The sequence below is a fragment of the Balaenoptera acutorostrata genome, chromosome 15 (genome assembly GCF_949987535.1).
Source record: "Balaenoptera acutorostrata chromosome 15, mBalAcu1.1, whole genome shotgun sequence".
NCBI classification, from domain to species: Eukaryota; Metazoa; Chordata; class Mammalia; order Artiodactyla; family Balaenopteridae; genus Balaenoptera; species Balaenoptera acutorostrata.
The window spans coordinates 42,976,848-42,995,892 of NC_080078.1; the positions used below are offsets into that span (position 1 = coordinate 42,976,848).

General features: G+C 43.5%; 1 protein-coding gene across 2 annotated transcripts in view; it reads right to left on the minus strand.

Moving 5' to 3' along the window:
* Positions 1 to 19,045, minus strand: part of RALGAPA2 (Ral GTPase activating protein catalytic subunit alpha 2) — a 289,245-nt gene that overhangs the window by 238,329 nt on the left and 31,871 nt on the right. For both annotated transcript variants that reach the window (XM_057528489.1, XM_057528490.1), the window contains exon 4: positions 3,585 to 3,642. In XM_057528489.1, coding sequence (XP_057384472.1) covers positions 3,585 to 3,642 — 58 coding nt within the window. The remainder of the gene's footprint in view (positions 1 to 3,584; positions 3,643 to 19,045) is intronic.

The window sequence follows — 19,045 nt, forward strand, 5'->3', positions numbered from 1 at the left end:
AAGCCTTAGAGTTCAAATATGTTCCTTGTTCACAGATTTACAGCAAGGAGCCAGCCTTAAAAACCTTACAGACTATTTTTTCCCTCTAAAAACACTTTTAAGAGAAATAGAATGTCTCTCTTTGCTACAGACAAAACACGATGACAAGATAAGAAGCCAACTTCAAACACTGTGGCAGTTGATGTTTCGAATTATCTCCTTCCTTCTCAGGGTAAAATGTGGCTATCGGGTGGGTCTGAGAGCTTCTAAGACTTGCAGATACAGGAGTTGCTCATATTTTCGGCTTCTGTGCCTAGTAACATTGTCATCTGTACTGTGGGGCAAGAAGCATCCTGTGTCAGTGGTGTGAAAACCAAACTCCAAGGTGCTAACCCAATATTTCAGAGTACCTTGGCCCCTACCAGGCACAAATAACATTTAATTAAGAGGTTTACACAGCAGTGTTCTTCGTATTAGGTAAGGAATACCAGATATCTATATAGAATGCGAAAACCTGCAATAAGGGAGCTTAGGTCCCTAGACTGTCGGGCGCTGGGAAAAGCCTCCTGCCCTGACTCCGGAGGTTTTGCACACATCAAGACGCCAGTGCTAAGGAGAGATCCAAGGCACATTCCTTCCCTTTGAAATCTGGTATTTCCCTACAGTTTCTTACTTTCTATAACGAACTTGGTCAAGACCTTGAATGACAAACAGCAACAGTTTTAACAGGTCCAAACAAACTGGGAAGAATGCAAGAGGTACAGCTGAGGTATTAAAAAAAAAAAATGTGGAGAATTACAAATCCACAGTCGCTTATTGGCGATTTCAAAATCCAAAAAGCTATGAAAACAGAAACTTTTCTGTGTAACTCTTTTGTTTTTACATTTTCATTTTTTTTTATTGGAGTATAGTTGCTTTACAATGTTGTGTTAGTTTCCACCATACAGCAAAGTGGATCAGCTACACGTATACATATATCCCCTCTTTTTTGGATTTCCTTCCCATTTAGGTCACCACAGAGCACTGAGTAGAGTTCCCTGTGCTGTGCGGTACTGTAGGTTCTCATTAGGTATCTATTTTATACATAGTATCAATAGTGTATATATATCCATCCCCATCTCCCAATTCATCCCACCCCCCTCTTACCCCCTTGGTATCCATACGTTTGTTCTCTATGTCTGTGTCTCTATTTCTGCTTTGCAAATAAGATCATTTATACCATTTTTTTAGATTCCACATATATGCATTAGTATACGATATTTGTTTTTCTCTTTCTGTGTAATTCTTTAGTGGACAAGACCTGATGTGACCTGAACTCATGCGGTGGGAACACCGGGCTAGCCTGAGGCTATTTGGGGTGTAGTTATCTCACAATGATGAGTACTTACACCTCAGGCTACAGAAAACGTGACACTCTGGGTTACAGGGTGCTGCCCAGGCCCCTGGGGGTTACTTACAGACACTAATGTTGACTCGATGGTCGTTATGCACCCACGCACCACACTGCCATTCTGAAATCTGAGAAACTCTGATTCAACCCACATCTAGCCTGAAGAGCATCAGAAAAGGGATGAGGGCCTGTCGCAACACCAACTTCTACCCACTTCGATAAATCGTGCAAAAATTTATTTATCTGAAAAGAGCCTGCTTGATTCAAGCATTAAGTATACAAGTGTCAATAATAAGGACGATCTGATACACAAATGCTCACATTTGAACGTCCTGAGACATGATACATTCTGACTGAGTTACAGAGCCGGCTTATTCTACACAACGGACAAAGACAACACCTGCTCTCCCAGGGGCTCAGGAGACCTGGCGCTCTGCAGCACCCCCAAGCCAGAAGTCACGTTCTCAGAAAGATACTCTTAAACTGGGTACCAACGCTACTTGTACCAGCAGTTGTAACCAGCCCACGAGGTCCTGGGCAGAGTTAAAGTGATACTACACACTGCCTACTGGATACCTAAAGTTTCACAACACAAGTGGCAAGTTAATTTCCACATAGTTCTAGTAAGTTCATTCCTGCTGAGGGGAGCCTACTAGTCTTCAGACATTGTAAAGTATTATCTGAAGAAAATGAGGGTGGTTTTCACACAGATGGCATAAACAACACTGAAGGATTGTAAGGAGCACAAATAAACACTGCATGCAGGTATTTTTCATTGTCATCCATTCCTGCTGTACCACAGAGCACCACAAATCCCCGTGATGTCGCTCTAACTTACACTTAATGTTTAATTTTTTTTATTTTTACCTTAATTTAAATACAGAAGGTCAAAGCATCAGTTAAACAGAAAGGCTATCAACAACTTTAAAATTTAAAGAAAAACTTTCTTGGTGTGTTTGAAAGATTGAAAGACAAAGGCACGACCTTAAGATAACGATTTATTCATTCAGTTCAATAGTGTGCTTGGTATATATATTTTACCTTCTTTACATTTATAACATATAACTTTAAATTATTTATAACTTTAAATAATTCAGTTTATATAAGGATCGGTTACAGTTTTCACATAAATAATCCTAAATTAAGTTTAGGACCCTGAATTTTGGAACATCCCCTGACTGTGCCACGTTCTTTCAGGTTCCCTGTCTTTTTCCTACTGATCTCTCACATGGAAAGCCCTTCCCACACTCATCTTTCAAGGCTCAGACTGAAATGACCTCTTTCAAAGGCTTCCTCAATCCCTCTGAATAGAATTATTCAACTTTTCTTCTTTGCTCCCATTACACTTCTTGTAGAGCAATGATCATACTGTACTCGTTTTTTCTCACCTAATCCCCATTAGGCAATCAGCTTACATAATACAGCATGGTGAGATGCTCTGTTTTTGCCCCTGAACTGTGCACACAAAACTCTCTCCCTCAATAAATATTTGAATGGATGAATGATCTAATAGTTAGGATTCCACTATAAGGTCATGCTCTCCTCAAATATGACCACCTGGTAAGGCAGAAAAGTTACAGGAAATGTCAGAGTCCTCTAAGGCAGAAGGACTAAACCGGACACTCTTTAAAGATAAGGTAGAATTCACAATCAATGCCACAAATTACTCTCGTTGTACTGTGAGCAGTAAATTGAGAGTAAACTGTTACATGTCGAGAACTGGACAGAAGGGCAGCCACGGTAACTTGCTTTATTTCAAGTTCCCTTTTGCTGCCACATTCTAAAACGGTCAAACAGAGTAATTCTGAGTCCATGATAAAGGCCTGAAGAACAAGATATTCTTGAAAGAAAAAAAATGTAAAATTATTTAAATGAAATACTCCAGATCAACTTTAGGTGCACAGGAATCCCCTGGGGCTCTTGTTGGAAAAGCAGGCTGTAATTCAAGAGGTCTGGCTGGGGCCTGAGATCCTGCATTTTCTAACAAGCTCTCAGGTGAGGCTGAGACTGCTGGTCTGTGAACCACTTTTAGAGCAGGAGACAGATGATGTACTTCCCTCCAAAGTCCAGGTGGGACTGTCTCAGCTTTAATTAGCACACTCTTATTAATATTCCTTGCTGTAACCTATCTTGATGGTGCTGATTATATAAAACAATACTGAAAATACTATTGGAAGAAATCTATATTACTTAAAATTTTTGTAATTGTTCTTACCTATACTCTGGTAATGCCATCGAAAGAAAATTCGTTCAGGTAGAAACTGCAGTATTTTCTATAAAACAAACAAACAAAAATTGATAAGATATAAAGAGAACGTAAACAACAAATGAAATTACACATTTTCAGTTAGCCCACAGTACATGCTGTATATCTATATATAGAGAAAGAGAGAGATTTCAGAAAAGAAAAAAAAACTTCGTAATAACATAAATATTGCACTTTATCTTGGACCCCAACGGGACAGTCTCTTTTACTTGCCCCAAGCAAACTTCCTTCCCTGAATGTTTTAAAGAGATTACTGTCCCAACTTGAATTCTCCCTATAAGAAAGAAAAGAAAAAAAAAACCCTGAAGTGATCATTTTATCTTAATTAAATTACAGCCATTGCTTAAATATTACAAGAATAAGCTCTCAAATGCCAGATTCTCTAGGTGTCTTCTTTTTCACCTTCCACTTCCCATTTTCATTAAAATCATCACTGGTCTCTGGACAAGAAATGGAATTGGGAAGAAAGATGAACAACAAAGAAGATAAGACCTTACTCAGTGGAATAAGGAAATGAAATTGGTGGCAAGAATTCCTTGAAATTAATAGCTAAAAATTAGTTTTAGGATTGCAGTTATGAATCCCCCCGCCCGCCGCCTCTGGTAGATACAATAACGAACAAATTTACAATATACAAGAGTATTTGGCGAATGAAAGCAGCTTTTCCCGAAAGACCCAAACAAATGAGAACGACTTTTTTTTCACTCTACAACAAGTATTGGCAAGTTACTCTTGGGCAATAATAGTCCTTGCATTCTATCTGTAACTGCCTTTTAAAAAAATGTAGAAAATCCAAACACTGGTTAAAATTCATTCCTTGGTATTGATAATATATTTCTATTTTACTATGAAAATCCTCATTCTAGGTTTACCTAGCCTAACAGTCTAACATTTTGAAAGATTAAGGTAGGGACTTCCCTGGTGGTCCAGTGGCTAAGACTCCACGCACTCCCAATGCAGGGGGCCCGGGTTCGATCCCTGGTCAGGGAACTAGACCCCGAATGCCGCAACTAAAGATCCCGCACGCTGCAACAAAGATCCCAAGTGCCGCAACTAAGATCTGGCACAGCCAAATAAATAAATAAATAAACAAATATTTTAAAAAATATATCAGATTCCTATGATTAAAAAATTGAAAAAAAAAAGATTAAGGTAAAAAACGTATTGATATATTCAGACCTCCTGAATAAGTACATTTCCAGGCAGCTATCGACACACTACCTCTTCCATTCAAGCCAGCTTGGGGTTTGGTTTAGTTTTCTTGGCATAACTTTCCAGCTGGGTCGGCAACATACACGTGTGTTTACCTCATTTGTTCCCACCTGACCATAAAGCAGTGTGTAAGAACGTCTACTGGGAAAGCCACCACAGGTAAACCTGATCCAATGTGGGTGACTATCAAGGGCACGACTTGTCCCGGACTGGACGGCTTTCCCAGCAGCCGGGCCTCACTGTAAACGTCACCTCCTCCATCACCTGTCCCATCGTCCCTGGCACAGTCCTCGTCCCCGGCTGACTGGAAGCCCCACGAAGGCCAGAACACCCTGAAATATCCCCAGTGCCTGGAGCATGCCTGGCACACAGTTGGTGCTCAATAAATATTCAGTAAAAGAATTCTGAATGTTTTTTTACTTGTGAAATTGTGAATTTTATAGGTAATCCTGATCTTTGCTATGGTCTTATGTTCACATTGACATAATATGTACCTTATATTTCCTTAAACATCACTGAATTAGTGATGACATTTACATTAAAATACATTAAAATGTGTGGGCATTTTTTAGCCCCGAACCTAGTAAAGAAAACCCAAACAAAAAATAAAAGCTGTATCATTTAAAAGAACTAAGTTTTTCAAAATCTGATAAACCTAAAATATAAATGTATTTAGTTACATAATTTGTTATAAATTCTACACGCTACACATCTACAAAGATGAAAATGCTACACAGACCATCAAAGATTATTTCTGATTATATATTAAAAGCTGTACATAGCTGATCACATGCTGAAAATCACTAATTTCTCTCCTCCATTTTTCCACTTCAGACTTCCCCTAGAACATGCTGGTTTGTTATCTTTTAACCCCATAATTCTAAAGGGTATCTTAAATCTGTTTTACTATGTGATAATACTGACATACACTCGAATATACCTACACACACACACACACACACACACACACACACACACACACACACACACGCCAGATCCCACTGAGTGAAAAATAACTACAAAGCTTGGCACTTGAAATGCAGAAATAAAATAACTATGAATAAAATACTTTGTCTTTACTTCCAAGGGTTTCATGGTTCATGGGCAAGAGAGATGGTAAGGAAAATATCATTCAGGGAAAAAAAGAAGCCTGACAGAAATTTGTATGACGTGTTACACGGGTGAGGGGAAAGCGCCTCCCATCAGTGGGGACTTCATGGATTGCTTCCTGGAAAGGAGGACACTTGGGCTAAGACTTACAGATGAATTAAATTAGCCAAGTGGAGGGCAGGAACAGAGGAGGAGCGCGTGTGAAGGTTCAGAGGCAGACAGCAGCAGGCAGTAAGCGCAGCGGGCAGGCGGCTGAGGAGGGACGAGACGGGCCTGGAGAGGCGGGCGAGGCCGGGGCTCATGCTCTCCCTGCAGCAGGTTCTGTAAGACGGCTGAGAAGAAAGGCAGGGGCGTGCAGGAAGAAGCAGCGGTAGTATTTCAGACAGGGAGTGAAATGGCCTGGACCAGGGGCAGCAGGGTAAAGAGGAGAAGCTGGCACAGTGACATCCAGAAGGGGAAACCGTCAAGGTGGACGGGTCGAGTAGTTGGGGTAAATGGAGGACTCAAGAATGACCCCCCCCCCCCACCCGCCAGAGGGCTCGGTAGACGGCAATAATTTTATCCAAGACGTCAGATCCAGAAGGAATTCCACAACTGAAGCATGTCAGGTTTGGTTCTGGACATCCTGGAACTTGAGGTGTCAGTGGACCACATTACTGAAGATGTTCTGCTAGGCAATCGGGTATATGGGTCTAGAATACAGAAATGGGATCTGGATGGTAACAGAAAACAGGCAGCAGTTAAAGGAGCGTGTATATGAGACCCTTCTGGGAGAGAGTTTGAAATGAAATGAGATAAAACCCAAGCACTAACAGTTTCCTGAAGTTCCGCTAAGGAGGTAAGGATGCGGGGGCCCTGACGGGGGAACAGAAGTTAGAAGCAAGCGTGCACAAGTCAAAGGAGAAACTCTGGATGTGCCAGGTGTTTGTAGGCTTATTGTGTTAAAGATTAGAAATACTTATGACTAATTGATATGACGACTAGTTAGAAAAAGCTAAAGATGCTGGAAATGTGGGGAAATCGATGCCACATAACAAAGTGACTTCAGCATTAAATCAAGTGAGTTCGATGGTTTCCCTTGCCCAGAGAACCCACAACCCTTGTCGGCCAAACACCAAGTGCCAGGCAGGATGGATCTATCAGTCTATAAACTGTACGAAGGCAAGTGGCTCTCTGGGGGAAAAAAATCAAAAAAGGTCTTCACTTTGCAATTATACCAACATGCATTTTAGACGAATAACACACAAAAGGAACTAAATGTAAAAACTGGGTTATGTCTTGTTAAGTTCCATTACATTAAAAGGGAATCACAAGAAGAAAAAAAGAAAGTCAGATTTCTACAGAACATTTTAACAGGAACCAATGCAAGCATTGTCCTACCATCAGAATGTAAACCTGAATGTCCCCATGAGCTGTAGAAGACATGACAGCAGAGAAAACCCAGAGAGAGGTCTACGGATTGCGGGAAAACATCACAAGCAAGGAGGTGAGTACAAGAAAACCACCTACTCTGGAATCAAGGATACAGATGACGGTATCAGCAGTTGGGCTGCTGTCCAGCCAAACAAGCAGCTCTGGAGCCCAGAACAAGCACATCTGGGGGTGGGCTGGGGGCTCTCCAGACTCGAGAGAAAGACAGCTTCCATTTGTGCCTAAGTTTTATGATTCTTTTTTATTCAGTCAATATTTATTCATTTATTTATATATTTATTTTTAATTTTTATTAAATGAAAGAGCCTTTAAATTCTATAGTACTTTACAATTTTCAAAAGTTTCACACACATGATTTCATACAATCTCATAATAACCTTTTTTCCCCCCAACTCCCATATTGCCCCTCCCCCCTTTCCTCTCCCCACTGGTAACCACTAGTTTGTTCTCTATATCTGTGAGTCCGCTTCTTTTTTGTTTTATTCACTATCTCACATATAAGTGATATCATACAGTATTTGTCTTTCTCTGTCTGACTTATTTCGCTCAGCATAATGCCCTCCAAGTTCATCCATGCTGCTGCAAATGGCAATATTTCATTCTTTTTTATGGCTGAGTAGTATTCCATTGTTTATATATTCCACATCTTCTTTATTCATCATCTGTCGATGGACATTTAGGTTGCTTCCATACCTTGGCAACTGTAAATAATGCTGTTAAGTTTTAGGATTCTTTAACTCATCCTTTCTCTTTACCGAAAAGTTTACTACAGAGGCTATTTCAATATGTTTGCTACCAAATGAATAATAATGGTTGCAGGCTGAGTTCTCTGGGAAACAGACCCTGCGTGCAGTTAGGAGCCCTAGTGGTTTACAGGGAATAGCATCTGTGAAAGAGAAACAGACCCCCACACAGAGCTCACAGGCCGTTAGAGGAGCCCTGCGTGCCTGAGGAGGGCCAGGCCACTGTACCGCTGCTTTGCTCAGTCACTGGCTGGGGTCGTGACGGGAAGAGCATGGCCGTGGCTGGAAAGCTGAAGAGAGCGCTGACAGCCGGGGGCTGGGGTGACCCCACTCCTTGCAGCCAGGCTGGAGGGGATTCGAGCTGCACTCGTCTCTGTCTGCCACGGTCACCTTCCAATGACTAATCAGGATATTCTCATATCAAGAGGGTGAAGTCCTAAAGAAGTGCACCCTACTTCGGGGACAGGGTCTCTGCTGGCTTCACTTCTCATCGGCTGGCTGCAGCCTCAAGGGGATGCGAGCTGGACAGCTGAGTCATCCCTGCACGTCTTCTGCCTCCTTGCATCCAGCCCGCTCTCCCAGAGTGAGCGGGACAGCAGCGACTCGGTGTCCTCCTCTGTCGTGCTTTCCTCCGAGGGGATCTGGTGCCCCACCTACATTCCGGGATCATCTTCTGGGCCCATCTTGCTACTTAATCTAAAAATTTCTTACAGCCGAGGCTGAGAAAATTACTCTAAAGAGTTAGGATAGAGCTCATCTTGGACAAGACGAATGCCTGGCATGCCCACTGGCTCTTCAGATCTTCATTGTAGTCAGGAAACCAAGCTGGCGCTGAATCAGGCTCTTCAGCTTTCCAAAATACAGACTGGTTTTCTTGATTTAGGTTTATTTTCTTAGTATGCAATAAAGACAAATGTCTTTTTAATATAAAGAAGGACAAAGGATACAGCAAGATGGCTTGCATCTGGATGCTTGGATGCTGTCAGTTGGCCACAAGTAGACTCAACTTGTTCTGAGGACGGGTCTAGATCGTCATCACCACTTCTGGATAAAAGTTTTCAGATTTACAAAATGGATGGACTTTAAAGATACTCAAAAATAAACTCAGTAAAATTTGGATAGGGAACACCATGCCCAATATCTGAGCTACTAAGAATATTCCCAAATGGATGTAATCTTATACAACAACTAGAAGGCTGAAACTACCCACACAGATGCTTTCTGCACTCAAATATGGCAAGGGCCATTTTTTATGCATTAAAGTCTATGAGGTCAATAAAGATAAAGCCCCAAACAACCATCTGTGTCTAAATGCTAAGCCTGTTCCTCAGAAAGCCCCAGATGAAGCCTACCTCTACGGAGGCAAATACAATAAGGTACTGCTACTGCAGCCCATATTCTAAGCTACACTACTGCGAATGCCACATAAGCTACTGACATCTTGTTTGTAGTTTCGCTGGAGACTAAAATTTAAAAAGTGCAGGAAAGCCACACAGTGTGAATAAATATTACTTTTCTGAAAAGCACATGGCCATAGTTAATGCTCAGTGCTCAGATGCATCTATATGGTAATCCATTATATAGCACACTCGAAATCGAAATTAGGTATTACTACTGCTCAGCACATCGGGGAATCTGTCATTCTTTTAACTGATTATCCATAGTCCTTTTTTCTCCAGAACCTACTGCATGACCAGGAATAATGTGAAATGGAAGCTGTAGTTTATACAAGATGCTATCATGTACTTTAAAACTGTTGATCTTCATTTAATTTGTGTGGGCGACTTTTTTTTTTCAAATTATTCCCAGATGATTGCAACATATCCCAGTAGATTCACATTTGATTTCGATTCCACTTAGAAGGGTAGGTCAGTGAAGAAGAAGGAAAATATGACATACTCACTGACGCAAGGTAACGTCCGTAAACGATGACCAACTAAACCTGTTATGCCCGCAAGTACAGAACGTGGGAGCAACTCTCCCTGAAACCAGCCACGTGGCACAAGGGTGCGAGGTACAGAAAACACTGACCAGGGAGAAAACAGAAAGTTCAGTTTGGAAGAACGGAAGTCTTATTCGCTTGGCCTTTTGAGTAATAAATGTTTGGAAAACTTATGATGAGACAGGGCAGGTGGGTTTACAGGAAACATCCTGTGAATGCCTGGGCCACACGTGAGGTGGTCTCAGAAGGACCCCTGTGAGCAGGAGTCCGCCAGCCTGGACACTCCCGGGGTGACCTCTGGACACAGCAACGTGTCCTTCAGCTGTCCTGGGCCTGGCCACTACTCTCTCACTAAAAATGACCCAACTATCTAATGCGGACAAAACCTTTTCATTGAATTTTGAGTGTCAACATTTGGGACTTCAAAATGTAAGAGAAATAGAGCTAAAATAACGAACTGCATAATCTTAAAAATAAGGTGACTATATTTTTAGGTAAAAAAGTAATGCTTTTTTTCTTATCCCATGTCCCATTCTAGCTAATCACTCGCCATGCTGTTACTGAGCCAGGAAAGCACAGCTCCATCTTCTTACATCCTCTTCAGTCTTTAGTACTGAACTCAAATTTCACTTCTTGAGAAGGGCCCACTGCAACTTCCCCTCCAACACATCCCTCCCCAGTGAGATAGTCACTGGGCCCGCTCCACCAGCAGCTGCTGGATTCCTTGAGAGAAGAGACCCCCCTATGAGCCATCTGGTACCCCTAACACCCAGAACAGTGGCTGGCAATAATGTTTCTTAATGAGCACTGCATGCACAAATAGATGAATGAATGAAAAATGAAAAAAAAAAAAGAAAGGAGGACAAAGGGGATTCTAATTTTGTGCATGTGTACAAGCAGACACAAGAAAATGCCCACGTTTAAGGAAGGTGCTCATACTCTGACATCGTAGAAACACAGAACCTGGAGAGCAGGCATTTGATAAAGATAAATGAGAATAGAACTGTGCTTACAACCTTACAGTAAATCTTAATACTTGATTAGATCATCATTCAAAAGGCAAGACTTTTCTCGGCTAATGAGAAAAAAAAAGTATTTCAAAAGACTTAAAACACAAGGCAAAGACATCTAAAGGAAATACGGAATGTAAAAAAAAAAAAAAAGAGAGGGGGGCATCTAATTTCACCCTCCTGTATTCTAGAAATCGACCAATATAAAAATGTTAGAAAACCTCATTAAATAATGAAAACCCAGAAAGGGTCAAGGATCCCATCTACAAGCAAAACACTCAGAGGAATTACGCTTAAAGCATAAAGGAAACTGCAAAGAGGTGTGGTGGATGGGGGCCCCTCCCGTGAAAGCAGAACATATCTAGAATACGCAGCAAAGGAGGAGACCACCCTCAAGAGGAACGGGTTCCTCCTGAAATAGATTTGCTGCAAGAGGACGATACTTTTTTAGAAATTCGGATTCACATTCTTAAGAAACCCAAGAGGACACTGAATCTTTTTTAAGATCTAGGTAAATAAAAGCAGCAGATGCACAAGTAAGTGACATTTGAAATCAGAAAATATCACGTGCAGATGAAAACACGGATCTAGAGTCTGTCACGGTTTCCCACCGTAACCTCGCGCTGAGACGACGCGCATCCCAAGGCCTCCCTAGAACTAAATAAGCTGAACATAGATAAATGCGTAGACGTAGCACGTTCCAAGCTGCAGATTGAACATATAATTAAAAATCCTACACAAATCTAAAAAGAACAAATGCATTATCCACAAAGGAACAAAACTCGGGCTGACCTCAGTCTCTCTCTCTGCAACATTAAGCTTCAGAAGACAGCGTGGTCAGCTGCTCACTGCAGGCCAGGCCGAGAAGAAGGGGCACCAGAACACAGACACACATGGAGGACAGGAGTCCCACAGCAAACCAGATGCCTATATGTGAATCCAGCATGTGATACAGAAAACTAGAGTAAACTACAGCTCTTTTGAAAAGCAAATAAAATTCAAAGTATTGAGAAAAAAAGATGATTCGAAAAGTGTAGAGCCAGCTGTATGTGTGTTGAAGTTTAAAAAAAAAAGATATTCTAGAGCTGGGAGTTTATCAGCCACACACCTCACTTCCTCAACATATTAAGTGATTCATGTTCCAGTAAATAAAGAGATTAGTTAAACAATCCAAAAACAAGGATGCAGGTGCATAAACACTATGAACAATGAGCTATATTTATATAATTGGAATTAATGTGGGTATGAAAAATAGAGTAAATCCTCAAAATCATTAACATTAGAGAAATAAATTCTAAAAAACATTAAAATAATCTGGATATAAAATGCTTAAAATAGGTGAAAAGTAAGAAGTACAAAAGATATGTGGTGTTAAAGTAAAAGTACCACCAAACACTGCTTTATTCTTGATATGGAAAACAAAAAGAAAAAGGTTCAAATAGCATTTTGTTAATTTAAAGACAATTATTGGAATGATAGAAAATTGAAAGTATATCTCCCAAATTGCAAAGCACTGAAAGTCAATAACCTCTCCCCCAAAAAAACAAAAGTAGAAAAAAATTGTAATGTTAATTATCACATAAAAATAATAAATATAAATAAGTTAAATTCCTCTACCAAAGACCAAGTCAATCAGAACCGGCTTTCAAACACAGAAAGATTAACAATAAAATACAGAAAATGACCTAGTAGCACGTAATTCTACCCATAATATGTGGTCTTGCCCTGAATAACCCACTCACTGGAACACACCCAAGAGGAGTCTTCTTTTCACACAAGGATCTGACACAGGAAACCTCAGTCACAATCAAATCTGCTGAGCTCTTCTTCAATTCCAGCTTCTATTTTCTGGCTAAAAACTGTATTTTTCAGATCTTTTCAATTTTGATACCAACACAACCAGTTGTCTGTCTTTTCTGTGCCATTTTTCACAAAATGGAAAAAAAAATTCACTTTCAGAGCGTTTCCAGGTAAGTGGAAAGTAGAGAAATAACAACCCCCCAGTGAGATGCCAGCACGTGGCCCCCACCCTCCCAGAACCTTCGAGGATTTAAACGCCCGCTTCCCCACAGTTAGAAAGCGTCGCAGACCTGCAGTTGGCTCACGACTAACCCCTCTGCCAAGCTCACCCGGCGAATGCCAGGGTCTGCGGGAGCAGCTGGTGCCCAGCAGGTTTACAGCCTATCCTGTGTCGGGAGCACATCACACACCGGGTGTCACTCTGTGACAGCCACCACGCCATAGCCAAGCAAAACGAGCCACAGAAAACTGACAACACAGGAGTCTGTGTACAACTATGTCCTAAACTGACAGACGAAGAAACCAACTTGTCCAAACTGTGTTCCCATATGAATTCCAATCAATTTAAAGGGAGAGAAAAAGCTCTTTACATATCTCCTGCTGTTCTAACAGTAAATACAACGTGCTCGAGTTTCACTGTGAGGTTTCCATATGTGTAGCCCTGATGCAGTTTCTACCCTCTGCCCTTGCAGGGTTCCTGGAAGCATCTGCTGGTGCTGCCTTTGGGCGACCCACTCCTGAAGGTGTCAGCTACCCAGGAGAGCGTGGCCAGGGCACCCGGGCTGCGGCAGAGAAAAGGGGGAATGTAATTTCACACAGCCGCAAACAGCTCCAGACATCTCCAGTTTCCCTTCCTCCGAGGTAAACTGAGTAATTCAGTATATCCTGTTGGGTCAATCCCAAGTTTCTCACCTGGAAGTCACAAGGCATAAGGAAAACTGTAGTCCTGGTATTAAATTTAGAGTTAAAATGTCCATTGAAAATGGCTCCTTTCAACTCAGACACTCATCCCAAATTATTAACACTCTGTAATGAGATAATCAAATTGTAACTACAAACAATGCATTCACAGAATTCTAGAAAGGACTCGATGTTTATGCTTTGCTTCCATCTTCCAGTCTGCAGAGATCATAAACATTTCATGATCAAAAGCAGACACCAGAATAACCATGTGCTACAGAAACAGAAGACCCGGGCCCTGTGTTCTGTTATGTCCCCAGAGTCCCGTACAGGACCCGGCACTGAGAAGCGATTACTGAGCTAACTCACCACCACAAACAATACCTGAGACCAGGGAGAAAGGGCACGACGGGCCACCCAGCCTCCACTGCAACCCTGGCCGAGGAAGTCTCAGGGGGTGTCGGGGAGCAGGTCACACTCTGCCATGACACGAATGCCACCACCTGGAGTTGCCCCCAACCAAGGGCCCAATGTTGATAAAAACAGCAAGCATGACTAACGCTATGAAGAAAGCCAGAACAATTCTATGTCTCTATGATCACTTTAAATATACGCAACACACTAAAATAAACGCCGATGTCATAAAGATGACCAAGTATCCTGGTCATGCTCGCCAGCCGGAACTCAGGGCGGCTTTGGGGATGGAGAGGAGTATCTGTCGGCCCAGTTCTCCGGGAACTGTGAGCTGAGCCTGACTTTTCTCAGCTGCAATCAGTCACTTAGAATTACGGCAATGACCCAGGAGCCGCATTCAAAGTTGGAATCATTCCTTTAAACAAACAAGCAAAAAAGTCCACTGAAGCATCCAACTCTTTGAAATTCTCAATAAGTACTTAAATTCCAAGAATTTAAGAAGAATCTGTTTTTCGTGTTCATTTTATTTGTTCTTGTCCCTCCTCCACTCACCAGCAGTAAAGTGGTCCTTACGGGAAAAAGACATAAAAAGCACTAACAGTGTGAGAGGCCCGCGAAGTCCTTCCCCTCGGCGGTTTTCTGCACGCTGGACAGTCTGGAATAACTAATGACAAATAAAGCAGGGGCGAGCAGGGCTGTGGAAACTAGTTAATTGTAAAAATACAATTCTGCTGCCTTGCTCTGTGTTATTTGCTCAGAAGAGAAAAGGGCCGTGACTTAATATCCTGCAGGTCATCTGCCCTGAATGCATAGACCTGGCCGTGATTCAGTCCAAGCGTTTCCCCTGAACCTCCACAAGAGCTCCTAATTTGTTTTCATTTTCAAAGAGTTAGAAAAGATAAACAGTTCCACCAAAAGAAGAAGGATGGTGGGGGAGGCGGAGAGAGGTTGGGAGGACAAACATCTCAGAATTGCTTATAATCCTATTATATCCATAATTCTAGCTTCTCTTCAGGCAATTCTTCTTCACTGTTAATATCTGAAGCAGAATGAGGTAATTAAGTGTGAAAAGATAAATAAATGCGTGTGTGTGGTAAATACAGTTAATCCTCAAATCGCTGGCTGGCACAGGGAAAGCAACTGCACAGAGCGAAGACCAGCACATCATGTCATCTCCTCTCGCACACCCCCAGGCACCTCACCAGTCCAGCTGAATTATCATCATCTGGAAAGCTATTAAAAGTCCTTTCACCTATTTTGAGGAAAAGAATCTGAGGCTAAATCCACTTCTATATAAGCTCCCTTGGAACACTGAAGAACCAGAGAGCCTGGGTTGAATTCCATTAAAGTCAGACAGAGATTCCACTAGAGCCCTGGATTCCCAGCCGGTCAGTAACAATTCCCCAACGTCAGCGTGCCCAGCAAGGCTGCCACCCACGAGTCCCCTCTAAGCCAGCATCACTCCCACAGACGCTAGGTAGGAGGCTTGTCAGACAAACTGTCATCTTTGCTAGTAACGGAAAAACAAAACCTAAGGACCCCAGTGTCACCCCTCCTCCTCTGCTGGCCCCTGAAGAAGCCCCATGTCACCTGCGCTCTCTGGGCAGCTCACCGCTGGCTCTGATGTCCAGTCCTCCCCAGCCAGAACCTCCCACCACAGGAAGGGCGAGGAGGACCAGCGGGCACTGCCCTGGGTGGACACCCACAGTGTTTTCTTTATCTCGATGGGTGGCTGGAGGGAAGGGGCGAGGTGAAGTACAAACCCATTTGACTGGCCCTGGTTCATACTATTATTTTCATCTTAAAATAAGCATGAAAAGAGCAGGATGAAATCTGGTGTGGCTTTTCAACCCTGTGTCTGCAGAACGCCACTCTGGGGCCCTGCTGTCCCACCCAAGGAGGCAGGTGCGCGTGCCCCTCGGCCCAAGGCATGTTCCGGTAAAACCCTAAACCTGCAGTGAAGTCCCCTCCCCATGAGGACAGGGACAGGCCACATGCTGAGGACTTAACCAGGTGTCTGACAAAGAGGAAACAAGTCTTCCAGACGAGGTCTCCAGGCTCCGCGGGAAGACGCCACGGCCTCTCTAATCGGCCGCCACTAGCACACGTGTGGCTATTTAAGTTTAAAATTTAAATCAAATCAAACTACTTACAATTAAAATTTATGTTGCCCAGTCACACCAGCCACATTCCCAGCACAAAGTAGCCCATGTAGCCAGTGGTCACCTAACTGCATGCAGAATATTCCCATTATCCCAGAAAGTTCTAGTGAACAGAGATGCTCAAGAGAAGAAAGCAACTGAGGTGTGTAGATACTCAAAGGCTGATCAAAGTGATTTGATATTAAAACTAAATAAAAGCATGAAACTAAATTTCATGCTGAAAAAGACTCCTCTGTGAACTTCTTACTTTGAAGACGTCTCGTTTGGAGACTTCCATCAAAGCTACCTTTGTGGGACCCTAGGCTGCTGGCAGAGCTGAAGAGCCCCCAGACCTCATCTGGTCCCACCCCTGCCACAGGGACGCGGACCCCAAGGCAAAGGAAGGTTCATTGCCTCAGTCAGGGCCACGTGGCTCACTGTGCCAAAGCCAGATCCAAACCTCGCCGGCCCTTCTGCTACCTTTCTCCCATCCCCTTTGTCCAGGGAGTAACAGGTGAGAAAAGAAAGTATTTTTAATATAAAAGTACCACATAAACCCCATGGGAGATAAGTCGAGAATTTAAGAGGCTTTAATCCAACAATAAATATTAACAAGTGCCAATCGGTGTGGGGCACACAAAGGATTACAAGGGGCCCCAGGAACTTCCTAGTCTCCGTAAGACACCTGAAGGGAAAACCGGGAACACCCGGCTGTAATGCAATGGTAACCAGTGGGAGCGCATTATACAAGCGGACAGAAGAGAACGGGCACCTCTAGCCGGAGCTGCCAGGAGAAACGAGGGGTCTGAACACAGCCGGAAAGACTGGGCCGGAAGAGCAGGAGAGCAGAGGGCAGGCCCTGAAAAGAGAGCTGCAGAAACCAAGAGGCAGGAGTGAAACTACGTGCAGAGAGGCCAGGGGGCAGCAAGCCAGGTGTGGGCGACAGGGCTCTCACAGAGTGACCCCAGCAGCCGAACAGGGAGCCCCAGGGACTCCGAGTGTGAGACCAGCTCCCGCCACACTTCACAGGACAACAAGAGCCCGTTCAGCCTCTAGGAAGGAAAAAAACAGGGTTTATTGAATCTGGTGGGGTAAGTTAGATAAATTCAAAAATAAGGGATCTAGAAATCAAATGTCCTGTGTATCTGTGATTTCTAACTCTGTGATATTTGAAAAACAGATGAATAAGTAGCACTCTGAGGCCAGGATATGTGTAAGTTTTAATATGAAACCTCTTCTGCTGACGCACATTTTAATTGGGGACTGGGAGGCTGGGGAAATGCCTTGCTATCAAACTCTATCCAAACTACCCCACTTCTCTACCAAAGGGGGGATGACATACAGCACGGCAGACGGCCTGAAACAACATCTAAGAACCGCATCTTCTTGTTTCCTGTGATGCTCTGGCACCTGGGGCCCTGCTGCGCTGGCAGGGCTGCCCTCCCAGGTTAGTGAGATCCTGGAAGCACCTGCCCGCACACCTTCGACATGCAATCCTGGGAGCACCTGTCCGCACACCTTCGACATGCAAACCAGCCAAGCCCAACTCCACACCACAGCCACCTCCTTTAATGGGACCTCACACTCCGGGACACTATGCCCTGCCCGACTCGCCTGGCGACCAGGTACTGAACGGCTGGGGACCAGCCCCACAGCCCAGAGCCCGCAGAAACTATTCACACTAGCCAATCCTGAACCTGCTCAGCCTGCTCGCCACCTTGCCTGGCCCATTCCTTCCCGCAGAAACCGCCTCGGTTCCTCTCTCGGCCTGCTCTTTTCACCTTGGAGCTTCTCTGTATGGCCCCCCTGACGCACCACGCCTCCTGCTTGTAAGGCACTGGGCGCGCTGTGATAACGTCCTCCTCCACGCCAATCATTTTCAGGTCTGTGTGTCTTACCACACCTGATTAAAACAAATCCCAGGAACCATTAACACCTCTCAACTGCTGAATGCAGAAGGTGCTCAGAGTCAAGTGAATTATTTGATCCTGAAACCCACTCACCAGGTGCCTTACATTTTTACACCAACCCTCCTTTTCCCCTATGTAGGCAGCCACCTCAAGGGCCACCATCTAAGTGTCACTTCCGAAAAGGGCCTTTCACAATTTTCTGACTCATAAGGTGGTTACCGGAGCACTGACATATCCATTCTCACCGGTGGACTCTTCAGGTTACCATGAAACGTAAGATGTGCTCCATGAGGGCAGGGCGTTCCGTCCATCCCACTGCCCATTGCCATACCTCCAGCACCTAGAAGTGTGCCTGACACGCAGTAGGTACCCAATAAACGTGTCTGATGAATGAATGACCTGTACAAGAATAGGCATGTGTTGGTATAGGTGGCCCATGGAATACAGCTTGAATATCGAGACTTCTAAGTGGTGAGCAGCCTGGCGCTGAGTTAAGGAATGGGTTCTCGAGTGAGAACAGAGGTTAAATCTCTATCTACCATTGGACAGATGTGCAATCTTGGGCAAGTCACCTGACACAACCAAGCCCCCAACCTTCCACTGATAAAAACTGGAAAGACTGAACCTATTTCCGAGGGAAAGGATTAAACAGGATGACCTAGGTAAAACATTTACATTCTGGTCAAGTCAGCAACGTTGATTCATTTGATGGGGTCCCACACCATCATCCCGTAGGCCCATCTGAAACACATGGCAATGACAGATGAAATATCTTTTTAAAAGAAGAGTAAAATTAA